Here is a 15,294-nt window from a genome sequence, read left to right on the forward strand (position 1 = left end):
TCCCACAGAGGTGAGAGCGCAGATGTCATGAGAAAAGCGACCACACGACCAGAGCACAACAACCGTCGCACCGACCGACCTCAGCCCGCCTCCTCGCACTCCGGTCTGGGATGCTTTTAGCGCAGATACGCCTCCACTCAGGGCAGCCAGTGGACGCAGATCAGCCGCACTCTTTACGCTTTTGTTGTTATTTTTAACCGAGGATCTTGCCCCCAATAACCCCCCTTTTTTTTAAGTGTTTATGTTTGTTTCTTCATGACTGCTGTTTTGGGAAGCGAGCCTCAGCACCAGCTCCTGCAACGCCAACACCATGCGAGGTAAGAGCATCCCCCTGCTCCAAACACCGACACACTTTCCCCAAACCCAGTATCCACAACCTGGCAGCTCCTCATTGAAAGTTTAACCCGGATTTTTGTGCGCTCTAAAGCCGTTTTTAAGACTTTCTCACGCCGGGGGGGTTGTATTTGGATTTCTTCACAGCCTCACCAGTCATCCTTTAATATGACGTGCGTAAAAGTTTATTTGGGTGAGAGTATGTGTGTGCAATAAACAGAATAGTGTCGCAAAACCATGCGTAAAATCATCTGCGTCTGGAACTGGAAATTAAACGTGGCGCATTAAATTTCACTTTAATAATTGAGCCACCGGCCGTAATTGCGGGTGTGTTGTCACCAATCAAATAACGCGTAAGGAAAAAAAACGTATCTGTGTTGGGTTTTAGGTTTTGAAGTTAAAACTTTAGTGACGGCTTCAGGAATAGTTTTCAGGCGCTCCACTAACCCATTTTCGTAACGCTGTGCATCGCGCCGGGGATGGTGAAATTCAACGTCAATGTCGTTAAGTGCGTGTACACAGACTCACACAGACACACAAAACACCCACTGTCTCTCTCTCTCTCTCACACAAACACACTTAGGTTCACATATGTCCCTCCACTCTCCCCAAATATTTCCTTGTATTATGTTTACATTTCTACTAAATCGGTGCGTTCATTTTGTTTTTATCCATGGGCAGTCATAGTTGGTCGGGAATATAATGTATTTACCCAAATTATGTCACCTTTGTGTTTTTTTGCAATAGTGTTATCTACTGTTTAATATTGTGCAATTGCGACTGACGCAAAGTTGCAGCCCCCGTTGACCTGCATGTTATTGAACTGCAATTACTAAATCAGTCTGCTTTAAACTAATGGATGATCTGTTACTGCTTGACATTTTAGACACTAAATGTCAAGCAGCACTTAACATTGAAGCACTTTACTCTAAAACATGGAGATGTCTGGAGGTTTCAGGCATTAAGGTGAGGATTTTGGAAAGCTTTTAAAGGGGAGAAGTTACTTTTATATTTTACAGTTAAAGTACATCTCATGTCATATAAATAAAACAATAAAACATTGTGATATGGTTATACTGGAATCAGAACTATGGTTTAATTATTAGTGTGTAGTGATAGTATCTCATAATAAACTAAACATTTTGTTAAGGTTATGAAAATGATTTTTTTAACCATGATAAATAACCTTAATTATAGTTTAAACTAGCCAAGCTATTTTCATGTTTTAATAAATTACACTGTTACTTAAAATCTATCTATCTATCTATCTATCTATCTATCTATCTATCTATCTATCTATCTATCTATCTATCTATCTATCTATCTATCTATCTATCTATGATCTGAATGTCATATAAAGGTTTCTGCTACCTCAGCTTCAGGCCATCCAACTTTAGGCATGAAAAAGCATGAGAAGGCCAAACACCCTCCATCTCTCTCTCATTCTCTCCGCTCTTATCCGATGGCAAACTCCTCTGTCATGCACCTTGTATTTTATCCATGTTTTAATGGGCCTTGCGACCACTCTCGTGCATGGGAGGCTTTGGGGGGTAAACCAAAAGCTCCAGCTCTCACTTTATAGCCGTGGTTGGCAGAAGAGGCCCCTGAAGCGTCTCTCTCACCCCTTTTTCTCCATCTCTCTCTCTCTCTCCCTCTCTCGCTCTCTGTTTCTCCCTCTCTCTCTCTCCATCTTCCTCTCTCCCTCTGCACGCCCCAAAGGGTTTTGTCAGATAGAATTAAATCAGTGTGGGCCATGCGGCCCCCACTCACAACCTGTGTATGTGTGTGTGTAGTCCCGGCTGCCCTTACAGAGAAATGTGCTCGCAACCACAAGGTTATAAAAAATAGAGGCCCCTCATAAGCAATGGTAATTATCATTTAACAATAGCCACAACTCCTGAAGCCCTGACCGAAGATGATGTCACCCCATCGGCCAGCCAGGAAAAGCCAGTGAAATGGCACACAGAATAATATCATCAGGGCCTTTTCTACATCTCAGAAAATGGAGTATTGTGTTTTTTAATATGGCTCAGCGTTGTGTAGGTTGTAAACAGGATTAATTCTGTAATTTCAGTGGCTACATGATGATGCTCTGCTGTAAACAGTGTTTTTTTCTGAAACCCAGGGATGAAGTTGCATAATAAAATAAATAAGTCTTTATATTTAAGAATATGTGGATTTGAGTCACATTGGTAATACTAGCACCATCCTTGTGAGTGGAGGAGAGTTTTATGGGTATGGATTTTCACAAACCAGCCTGAGTGAAAATTCTACTACTCTGTTTATTTTAACTTTAGATTAATTTTAACTGAATCGATGATAATTATTGCAATTTAAGGGTATAATTACAGAATATAAGTGTTCAGTGTTTATTTTAGTCATAATCAATACAAGATCATCTACATACCTTCACATACATACAAACATATGAACATCTATCTAAATTTCTAAAAGATGTAGCAAAAATGTGTCTGCATGTTGATATTTTCCTCAGTGATCCTTACTAGAGTCCTTGTTATCCTATGAGTCTCCATGCTTTGTTGGGCTTATGAGCTTTTACACTACAGAGATGCACTCAGGTCAGACAGGTCAAAGAGTTCAACGATGGAGCGAGAAACAGGGGAGGAGGTCGTTCAGCGCGCCATTTGATCTCCTCCATTAGAGACATGTGTCAATCACACATCTCCCACACTGCTTCACCATGGGAAAAGATAGGATGACAACAAAGAGGAGACAGAGCAAGAGCAATAAACTATTAAGTTAATGATGAGCTGTGTCAAAAGAAAAGACAGGAGATACCATCAATGTTTGTGCCAATGGTGGGAACACATTTTCCCAAAGACATTTTTTATCTAGGTTATATTCCCTTCCACACGCAGTAGCACAAAGCTTTGCTGAAAACACACACAAACAGCTCCAATATTACGCATGACGGCCTCATGCCAATAGAATTAGTCCCATCCTGCTTTGCTTTGGAGGCTTGTGTGAGCATTGATTTGTCCGATTCTAAAGCATCCCGGGATCAATGTTTAGTCGAAGCCAACGGAAGCTGGGTGTTTAGATAAATCCATGGCACATAACTTGGATAACATGTCTTTGCACAGATTGATAAGTGTCAGAAATTATTAAGATTTACATTAGCAAGCCATACTTTTAAGTGTTTATTCATTAGTTTGTATCAGGAGGTTTTGCTTTTATTGCATTGTATGAAATTCTGCAAACTGTTTGGTATTTACATTAGATAAGGTATATAAACTTTGTTGAAAGACTTTAAGAAAAAACACATTTCAGGGTGGTTGTATGAAAACTCTGTGGTGCACTGGAACCAAAATTTGGACACACTGAATGACAGGGGCAGTAAAAGGAAAGCAGCAGGTCATCTAGTGGCACAGTTTTTGCCACACAATGACTGTTACGTATTATTACCATGAAATCATTTTTTGCTGGTAATAACAGACTCCTGCTTCATGCTTTGCACATTTATCAGGGCATGTGTGGTCTGTTGTCAAGCTTGGTGTTGTTGATTGTGTTGTTTATTGTGTGTTTGTGCTGACTAATGGCCTAGTGTTATGTAAGAAGAGAGGAGAGATTACCCCAAGCCCATGCAGGCCACACTGTTAATCCCTCAACTCGGCCCTACTGACTGAGGTACCTACCACTGGAGAGCTGTTGCAACACAGACACGAGTTTACATTCAGGCCTCACTCCCCACCGTCTGTACACCTGTCCTTTGATGCCCACTGTCTATTTCTCACCTAGAGTGTCTGCCTAACCTTTTTTTCCCCTGCTCCTACTAAAAACATCCCGTCATGCTGTGTGTGTGGCCTGGATTGCAGTTCTGCGGTCCCACTGAGCTGCTATCATAGCCTGTGTTTGTTTAGCATGTGCTCAGCGTGCACTCCATGTTGGTTTTATCCCTGCACGCCTGTCTGAGGGAGTCTAGGCAAAGTGTTTCCCTTTCTCCCCCTCCTCAGTCAATTCTCTGTCTTTTTTTTTAATCTTTATATATACAAAGCGTGGGGTATACGGCACATTTTGGTTTGTGTCTCCACTTTATCTTAGCTGGGAGGGATTTCAGCCTGAACCACTCCTAAACTCTAAATCTGCCTTGAAGTCATAGAGTCTTCTGACAGCTTCTTCTGTTTTGTCAGTTTTACTCATCCATAAAGGCAGCGTGTCTCAATGGAGGTACAATGATATTCAATATTCACATCTCCATCTGATTTACATTGAAGTAAAAACCGGGGGAAGAGAGTGGCTGCAGTGGTTGAATGCAAAAAGTGAGTAATGTGTGAATACATATGCCATAGATATCATTACATGGTTAGCTTTAAAAAAAAAGTGCATGTATCTGCATCATTTGAGCATGAAATCATTGTATTGCCTTGTCACCATTTTTTTGTGAGTGGAGAGAGATATTAAGTGGAGTGTTCAACAGTCTAAAGTGCAATCAGAGAAAGATTCTCTTGTTAGGAGCATTTGGCAAGTAAAAGAAGTAATGAATAAATGTCAGAGATGTAACATTTTATCCATGCAGTCAAACAATTTGTAAAGCAGATGTACAATCTTAAGTACAAAAACTGGACTGAAATCGTTGTGTTTTTTATATATATATATATATATATATATATGTGTATATATATATATATATATATGTATATATGTATATATATATATATATATATATATGTGTGTATATATGTATATATATATATATATATATATATATATATAACAATTTATGTGTGTGTGTGTGTGTATATGTCTTAATTTCAGTATTTGTTGGGACTGACAACATTTCACATATCTACTTTAAAAAAGATTGTGACTGATCTATAAGGTCAGAAAACATTCAATCAAAGGGGAGAATATGGCTGAGTGAATGAATGAGCGAGATAAGGAAAGCGAGCAAGTAAGAGAGGGACTTATGAGTTATATAATAGTGTAGTTGTGCGTGTGTGTGTGTGTGTACTTGGGCAATAGAGAGTGTGCCTATGCAGAAAAAGTGAGGAATAACAGAAAAGAGGCTGAATAAAACTGCAGATTGTGTTTGTCTGGCATGCTTGTGGCACATAGTTACACAGACACAAACTACACCTGAATATTGGAGCTGTCCTTTGCAATGAATAACGCCAGAACCCATAATAGTACTATCCAAAGTCCACACTTGCAAACCACCTATTAGACTTTAGCTAACACTAAAAGCAGATTAGTCAACAGTATGTACAGTAGGTGTGTAAAAAGTGCAACATTCTTGACTAGTACATGCACATAAAGGACTAATCGGCTATTGGCTTTGTTGCATTATACCATGAAAATATGTTAAAACAAAGCTATTTTTCCCAAAACTATGACGATACATGTCTATAAGTACATAAAACAGTGCAAACAAAATGCAATACTTCAAAGTGCTGTATTTTTTTTTTTTTTTTTTTATTAAAATGAGTGTTGGTCTCCCCATAGTCACAACAGAAGTGTAAAATAAGTATTATTCTCTGCACATACTCTGTGAAGGTGCATAGCACACACTGGCAACAATAAGCCTATAATATGACTTAGCCTAGTGTGGCATCTTTTCTTAATGGCAAAGATTAGCCTGTTTTAGTGCTTGTAATCTCATTGAAGAGACTCTTATTAGGTTTTCTGTGAGTGTCCAAATCCTGAGTTGCCTCTCTTAACCGAGCTATCTGTGTGCATACATGTGTGTTTAAGCAGGCTTCCTGTCATTAACAACCAGAATGCGACACTGAAACAGCCTGCTGCAGCTTTTGCTCTCTCAACTCAGCTTTAATGTTGATAACACATTCTGTTAAATCATCTCACCAGAGAGAGAGGGAGAGCGATGAGGAGGTAGAGATAGAGCAGGTAAGGGCAGAGCAGGCTGAGCCGAGCTGTGTGATAGTCTTTATGATCAATTTGCCTCTGTGAGAGATGCCCCTGGGGCCACTTTGGGGAGAACCTTGTTAGGCTGAGTTAAATTGTTGCCCGAGGCAAGCTATTAGCGGCCATCCCTGGGAGAGGACGCACACATATACTCACACATGCATGCTCACACACTCTCTTAAACAGACACGACGAAATGCACACACAAGCATTCAGACCTTTTTAAATCAAATATAAACTCAAACGAAAACTCATATGCTTGCAGTCTCTCTCAGTCAGAGAGCTTCAGAAGTACACATAAACCCACAAGCACTGCTGGGAGAACTGTGTAAAAGCAGTAAAACCACCATTAAAGATACAAGGAAAAGACCTTCATTTTAATATTCCCCTAAAAATATAGAAGTCATTAATGCAGAACAGTAGAGCTATATGATATGCATTCTCATTACTCTTACATATGTTAACTGCAGAGGTATATACAGTGAGCATTTAATACTTCAAATATATTGTTCATATGTGTAAAATATTTATTTGCATAGTTACAAGCAACTATTAATGGAGCAGAACCAAGTAGTATGTTTTACTCTCAAATGTAATAATACAAAATGCACATGCATATAACTGAAATATTCAAACAGACTTCAAGTATGGGTCTTTACAAAAGTCTTTATGCACGGTATATGAATTAAGTGTGCATTGTAGCTTTGCATTCCTACTCATAAATACACTTTGCTTGCATTAACACTTAAGTCATGCACATCACAACTTCAGTCAGTTGATTTAAAAGAAATAACATCTGACTTTAACACTAAAACATTTACACAGTCAAGGTTGGTATCTTTCTCTCACAATTCTACTCGGTTAACTATTCACTCTGTGTGTTCTAGTCTCTTAATGCTTAAAAGTCCCCGCAGCCTTACTTATGTTGAAGTTCATGTTTTCTGATCTCTGACTATCACTACAAAGAACTCTACTCCAACTAAAGACAAATTTCTCTACACCTTACGTAAGAACTAAAAGCCATTTTCTGTCTCATGGATGTGTCTTCCTTTTTATTTGTCTCTACTCTGTGCCTCACTGGGATAGCCACCTTTCCTCTCCCTTCCCCCTCAAAGAAACACAAACACACACACACACACACACACACACACTGTCATCTACAATTAGGCTCAAGAGAAACACCATAGGAGGAGGAGCGTGAGGTTAAAGGAGGAAGAGGACACGGCAAATGCCAACAAAACATTATTTTCTCACTTAAGGAATGAAACAGCAGGATGTTGGTCGGTGTGTAAACACATTCGTCCCTTTGGTCCTCCTGCGTGAAATATTAAGAGCCCACTCAGTATTAAATGGCTCGCCATGCACACATACATCAGAGAGAAAAAGTGGATGTATGAGCAGGAGATTAAAGCATTCATTTAGTTTTTGTCTGTTTGTGTGTTTGCTTCTGCACATCAGTGTGTGTGGATTCACGTGGCAGATTTGAGGATGATAATGATCAGATGCACACCTCTCACACTTAGACTCATTCCCTCCACTCAGATGCACTCTGACAGTCCTTAAGGAAAGGTCAGAGGTCGCCAGGGTCCTACAGGTCACCCAGGGGGTTGGAGTTTGAGCGTATGCTTGTGTAGCATGTGTGTGTGTGTGTGTGTGTGTGTGTGTGTTTGTGTGTACAGTGACCATGAGAGGCAGATCTGAGGAGGCAGATGGGCACAATGTGTGTGTGGGTATATAGATGTGTTCAGGCAGGGGTTGGGTTTACCCTGTGGAGTATTTCCCACGCCTCCCACTCCTCTTATCCATCTGAGGACACATATTGCATCGTGTGTGTGTGTGTGTGTGTGTGTGTTGGGGCGGGAAAGGGTGAGCGAGCACAGAATTCATACTGTAAAGTCTGCTTTTTCAAAAACTGTTTGCAGTAATGTATGCATTCAAGCATGTCTAAATGTGTGCTTCTGTCTGAACGTGTCTGTGTGAGCATGTGTGTGTGTGTGTGTGTGTGTGTGCCCGTGCATGTGAATCGATGCACTGGATGACAGCCAGTGGCCCCCTTCTGTTCCCTCTCCATGGCGTCCAATCATGCTGTGGCACAATATTCTATGAGCAAACTGCAGCTGATCCTAGACCTGCTATCTGAGCAATTACCCAGAGTGCTTTGGGCCCGCATGGCAAGCTGGACAAGCTCATGCCCTCTGACATACTGCACATGGGGGGGGAGGGTGAGGGCGAGGGTGAAAGACTGTTTTTCTGACTGTTTGTACGCGCTCGTGTGTGCAGTTGCATTGGCAAAGTGTGTGTGTGTGTGTGTGTGGGGGGGGGGGGGGGGGGGGGGGGGGGGGGGGGGTGATGACGGTGGACTGATGGGAAAAGCAGAGGTTGGGGGTAGGAACATGTATGCTCATGCAGCAACAGTGTGACTATCTGTATTGGAGTGGACAAAGACATGCTTGGCGGCGATGGATGGAGAAGGGGGGAGGGGAGATAGGCCTGTGTGTGGCTTTATTATTATGACTATAAACACCTCAGAGCCGACTGTAAAAACACAAAAGGCCTGGACCAGTACAGTTCTGTGGAACCTTTTATCCATGAAGGTGATTCATGTTACTCAAGTCAAAATCTCCATCATCGATCCAGCCACAGAGCTTAAATCAGACACTGAATTCACTTCTGATGTTTCCAAACACACAAAAAAGCAACTGATACTGTGTTAGTATTGGTAAAAATCAAATGACATGTTTAACATTCGTAATAAATAGTAGATAGATATTAAATTTAATGGAACACACATGGACCTTCAGCAAGAAAATTCGTGTTAAAATCCCTGTCATGTTTCGTTATTTGGAGATAATTCATTAATGTCAGTGATTTTGGATTGTTATTGTCTTCTTATACAAGCGGTTTATCATTTAAAATGTACTTATTTTTGACAGATTAATATGGCTCAAAGTCATATTAAAGTATCATTTTAATATTAATGCTGAAACTCATGAAGGTTTCAGATATTTTAAAGGATGCTTAGAGGTCTGCTATAGCACCAACACTATGATTTATGGTAAATAATGCCATTGTCTGACTAACAAAGTAAAGTGACATCAAGTATGGAAGGGCGAAAGAAGTGAATTAATTTGACTTTATTTTACTATTTTTAAGAAGAGCAGATAGTCCAAGGCTCTTCAGTATGTTTTTAGATGTTTCAGACGGCAAAAACAGACGAGAAAGACAGAAAAGTATGACAGCACATAGCGCAAGTCCGTTTGAAACCATATGCAGTGGCAGTGTTTCATTGATTTTAATGGGACAGTATGATGTGAAAACATGACAGGAGACACATGGGAGATAACCCAAGCAGCACTGCTATATGCTATTCCCAGCTGTGTGCGTTAATCCACTCAGTGATCACGCCACCAAAAGTTTCAATGTTTTTCATCATTGGCGCTTGTTCCTCTAAGCTCTGAGAGAGAGGGAAGACAGAGTTACACTGAGAGATGGAAATAGATCATGAAATAGAGAAACTGAAATGATTTCCCAGTCACACAGCCACTTACAGCGAGGAGGAACACTCACAGACAAACGAAAAAGTCAAACAGACTGAAGTGGAATGGATGGCGAACACTGATAGCATAATTCACAGTATATAGACATCTAAGACCAGCGCTGGAGTTGTTCAAATTTAACAAGAAGTGGTGGGGGGTAAAGTGCTGATCTCCTTCATTTTCCCAGAAGATATCTAGTTAACTGGAAAGACGCTATGCATATTTTTAATGAAGTGGAGATACCACCCACATTCATCCCCAACAAATCAACCCCTGGGACTACAGTAGGAGTTGTGTTTGCATTTCTGAAGTGCCTTACACTGGCAAAAGTTATGGTAGAAAGTGATTTCAAATGTTCAGCGTCTATGATACCACAACACTAACCTCTGGTGTATAGTCTTATTGGTGCTGCACTCATAATGTGTGCTGCTCTGGGTGTGCTTCTGGTGTCGACCCTCCCTGCAGGCTCAATGAATGAAACATGCATGTCCAGTCTGGCCTTTAGTCAAGTGCACACGCACACACAGAAACTGAACATGTATAGCAACATCTAGTGGCCTCAATTTGCTGTTACATCATTAGTACAGATGATTAGTATAGTAAAACCTGTCAAACTGTCATGTCACACTGGTTCTTTTTCTTTCTTGGTGTGTGCATAAGTTGTGTGTGTGTATGTGTGTTTGTGTGTGTGTGTGTGAACATATCTCTTAATGAACCCTTAATGATACTCATGACCCCGTGCATGAGCTATTGAAGTGCTTTAGATGAAGTGTTGCTAAGATATTGGCGCTATGCTGCTGCTTTTTTCCTGCACTGCAATGTAGATAATTAGGACTCTATTTAGAGATAGGACCAGCCCATGAAATACACAGGAGATCCTCACTTCATTAAAAATCAATTATTATAACACACGTGCCAGTGCAACACAGCCCTCATGGCCACAATCAACCACTCACACATGCACGTGTAAAAACTCTTGTGGTAGTGCACTATCTATTCTCACATTGACAACAACTACGTATGTGGGTCTCCTTCTTTTCAAAATATATCTGTAGTTGGTTCACTCTATTTATCTTTTTCTCTGCCACTCTCTCTCAAGAGATTGTGTTGCCCTGATCCTCCTCTTAGCTGAGGAAACGCCAGCGTTGCAGTCCCGCTCTTACATAATAACCTCAGGATAACACTCGTGCTCCCGCTGGCTGAGGACGCTGTCAGTCACACAGCCCAGACTGGGTCAACTCAGGGTGGAAAGAAGGCCCATCCTTACTTGTGAAAGAGATGTAGCCAGGAGCGTAACACATATTAAAAAAATAGAAATGACTGATTCTCCTTATGTTTCTTTTTCCTGAAAATGGAAGCCTATTGAGAGGTTAGGGAAAAAGCTACATTAAGCTTTTTGCTCCAAGTTATTTCTATTTTAAGAATTCACTTTCACTAAAGCTTTGAAGCTACAACTCTGTTTGTATAGAGTAAAGCGATGAAATTAAATACTATCCACAATGCATTATCATACTTTCCAACTTCAAAAACAATACAACACACCCTCCATACAGATAACACATCTTAATTCTCCCATAATCCACCAATGCAGCTAAAACTAACAAGACAGCAGGCATGTATTGTTAACTGGATGTGGAAGTGGGAGTCCTTTGGTAAACAAACACTTAAAAAAAGCCTTTGCTGCTGAGAGCGAGTGGCAGGACAAACAGTGATGATACACTGAGCTGGCTCCACACATCTATGACATCACTTCCTTTAAGAATGTGACAGCTTAGCACATCATTGCTGTGACAGCCAGACGAGTGCAGTGAGTGGGTGGTCACCCTGGCAACAGTGATGCTGTCATGACCATCTCCTTATATCCTACCTGACAGTCCCCATTGGCAATGAGCACAACACACACTCAACAATGCACACACCCACACACACATATTCACAAGCACTTTGTCAAACATACGCAGACAGACATGTACACATACTTAAAATCTCCCTGTGCCTCTTTATTTGCGGCGACGCGTACTCAAACCCCACTCTGAAATGCAAACGCCATGCAATGCACTAAAACAATGCACATGCCCACACGCCTATGCTCCTTTGGGCATAATTATGTGATACAAAGAAAAATACAATCTCCCATGGGGTAAAAAGCAATATACTGAGATATACTGTAATCACTGCAGTGAAACAGCAAAACAAACAGTTCTCCAAAGTGGAAAAATGTAAAGGTTTCCTTCAACTTACTAGAAATAATTAGTATGTATATCCACAAAACAGCAGCAGGTGTGGGCTGGATTCATTCAGCTTGTCTAAATCCGCAGAGATTTACTTGTTTCACGATTAACAGTTTGATCAAAGACTTTAGCTAAAAGTTTTTAACAGTACAATGTTAAATACAAAGAGTAAGAGATTTATTAAGAGCAGAGGCATTACTGATGTACTGTTGTTCTGTCCTCTGTTTACTGCTCATACGTGGTCTGTTGATAACAGCCATGTCCCAGGCGCAACTGACCTGTTTTACAGACTATAAATAGCATTTTACAGGCCACATTCATTGACAGCTTGGTGTACATGTAGTCTGTCTCGTCCCAGTCCAGTGCTCTGCTCTGCTCTGACCCAGTTTGAAGCCAGTTGGGTAGGAATTGGTGGAAATGGGTCATGTCTTGTGCCGCACCAGAACTAACAGCATAAGCTATGCTACCTTAAACACAAAGTCAAAGAGTGTCATTCAGCACTCTGCCCATGGGTCATTTATTAACATAGTTTGTACAATCTGCTGTGAAGGGACACAATGATCCATTGTTGAGTCTGAGCAACTACAATCTATGTTAATCACAATATCACAAGACAAATAAACAGTCTGTCTGCACATTCACCTCTTAACTTTGTTGCTATAAAGATAACTGTAGCCATACATAAAGTGATCACACAGTACATAGTCCAATGCTTTCCCAGAATGATGGTCAAGTTTAGTCTACCTTCCAACAGCCACAAGGGGGCAGACAAGCATGTAAATGAATGAAAAGAACAGGTTAATCTATACCTACTATGTGAGGCAGGGCTACATAATTTGTTGAAAAAGTCAAACTGCAAAGTTTCCAGACAACATTACAATAAAAACATTTTATCCTGAATGTACTTGGTTGTCGAGGTCATTGTCATCAAATCCAAAATCTCACAATACAAGAGAGGTTGTGTGTACTTATTTGGCCTGCTTGTTGGCATTGAATTGTCCAGGTCAACAAGCTAGTCATGTGGTCACCCATTGATAGACAGTAGGTAGAGTGTAGATAGTCATACATTGCACAATTTCCCTGCCTAAATTGAGACTGGTTTGTGATTTCTTTATTACTGGTGTGGATAATAAGCAGGTAGACACATGCACTTTTACACATTTACAAAGAGAGAATAGGTTGTCACATTCACACTTTCACACATTCACACATTTTATTTCATAAAAAGCCTTTAGTGATTAATAATTGCACAGGCTGACAATGGGATTCAATTAATTGTGCAGCTCTAATGGGAGCTGATTATTACTTTGTAAATTTGTGTCTATGCACTATATATTTCTTCTATCTTTATATTCCCATTTCTGCTCCATCAACACAATATATCTGAGAAAAACAGGCAGTAGTCTAGGTATAAAATACAATGCATGAACTCAAACAAGGGTCACTACCCAGTCGCTTAGACAGACAGAACTGTCGCCAGTGATCCGCATATGGGATTATCCAATTACATATACTGCACACTCACTTCTCCACAGCCATATACTTACTGTTCAGACCATCTACAAAGAACACAAAATATAACCATTTACATGCCATACAAGTGTACTTTAGTATGCTTTGAACGCACAAGACACTACAACATCTATAAAAGTGCTGCTCTCTGGAAACACTCAATTCAAGTTACATAATATGGGCATGAATAAATCTTAAGAAGTATTACTGTGGAATCAGGTTCAGTTGTTGACTTTAAGTACTGCAGAACATCCTAAAAAGCTCATTAAACATGCAAAATTTTCTACAGGTGGGACTCTACAATGAGATTACTGGTGAATGGCTATTTCAGCTGTGGCTAAGCCAGTAGTCAGCAGAGGCGGCCAGCTCGTTGGGAAATAATTTAGGATTAGAAAGGCTGTCTAATCTCTTTATGTACAGTGTGCCATCTCAGCAGACATACCTGCCTACCTCTACATAGATCTCATATCTCTTAACAAGAACTGCAGCTTCCTCCTCTGTACATTATGGATAGTATCTTTAAAGACATTTGGTTTAGCTTCTTCTGTGTGTTACCCTGAAGTACTTTACTTCTCACTGTCTGTGCCTTTGGTTGTGACTGTACATGGATCTACCTATTCACAGTGAGTAAAACATTAACATAAAATTGAATAGTGATAGTGAAATAAGTGTGTTTTAGATGAACAAAAAGCACAATGTTAAAAATGTTGTATTGGTTTAGAGAGAGAGGAGAGTCAAAAGAAAGTATGTCCTTTAGTGATGTAACATGTTTTTTCATTATGAGCAACCTTTCTAACCTGCAGGGGTCTGTCCTTCAAACGTAACAAAAAGAAACACACAAAGCTGTCCTGCGAGTCAATGTGTGTACATGTGCATCAGCGCACATATGCCATTCATTAGAAAAACTCCACAAGGACATACAAACTGCCCAGATGTCAATGTGCCCTTGTGAAGTTGTTTCCTGAGGTCAGACACACAGAGTAACCTGTTATTAGGTCCTACAGCCCACAACCAGGTCATGTATTTATTATATATTTTTAACCTCCAATTAGCCCACCACCTGTGGTCTGAAAATCTGAAAAGTTAACTGACAGAATCAGGTGTGGTTTTTGTTGCACGGGAAACAAAGTCTGTGTTCCCTGGCCTCAGTTTTGTAACACATATATTTTCTGTCCTCTGTCTATTTGCAGCCCAAATCGAAGTTATACCATGCAAAATCTGCGGAGACAAATCATCAGGTATCCACTACGGGGTCATTACATGTGAAGGATGTAAGGTAAGACATTTTCATTTATCTAACGTTATTGTGCTATCATGCAAATTCTGTGTTCTTTACTGTCTACATGCCTGTAATCCTGGTCTCTGTTGACATGTAACCAGGGTTTCTTCAGAAGGAGTCAGCAGAACAACGCATCCTACTCCTGCCCCCGCCAGCGGAACTGCCTCATCGACAGAACAAACCGGAATCGCTGCCAACACTGCCGCCTGCAGAAATGTCTCGCCCTAGGAATGTCCAGAGATGGTAAGACTACATATATATATATATATATATATATATATATGTTAAATAAAGTGACACTAATCTGAGATGCATTCCTTAGATACATTGCTACATTTGCATGAGTACATATTTGTGTGCACATGTGTAAGGGCCTGACTTAAGAAAGCTGGTTCACACAATTAAAAAGCATGCAGTTCTGCCTGATGCAAAATAAAAAATCTCACCAAATACCACACGTTATTGCTCATACTAAATCTGGGACTGAAACATTAATATGATTGATGTCTTCCTAAAAATA

The 15,294-nt window shown here is 40.3% G+C and overlaps 1 protein-coding gene across 2 annotated transcripts in view; it reads left to right on the forward strand.

Moving 5' to 3' along the window:
- The window catches only part of rorb (RAR-related orphan receptor B), a 20,020-nt gene continuing 4,726 nt past the window's right edge, over nt 1-15,294 (forward strand). Inside the window, exons 1-3 of one of the 2 annotated variants that reach the window (XM_030143958.1) lie at nt 1-317; nt 14,686-14,771; nt 14,876-15,017. In XM_030143958.1, coding sequence (XP_029999818.1) covers nt 311-317; nt 14,686-14,771; nt 14,876-15,017 — 235 coding nt within the window. In that variant the 5' untranslated portion in view covers nt 1-310. Of the gene's footprint in view, nt 318-13,902; nt 14,119-14,685; nt 14,772-14,875; nt 15,018-15,294 lie in introns of those variants that run through there. The other variant, XM_030143957.1, reaches the window with a different exon arrangement.

Source organism: Sphaeramia orbicularis, chromosome 9 (genome assembly GCF_902148855.1).
Source record: "Sphaeramia orbicularis chromosome 9, fSphaOr1.1, whole genome shotgun sequence".
NCBI lineage: Eukaryota > Metazoa > Chordata > Actinopteri > Kurtiformes > Apogonidae > Sphaeramia > Sphaeramia orbicularis.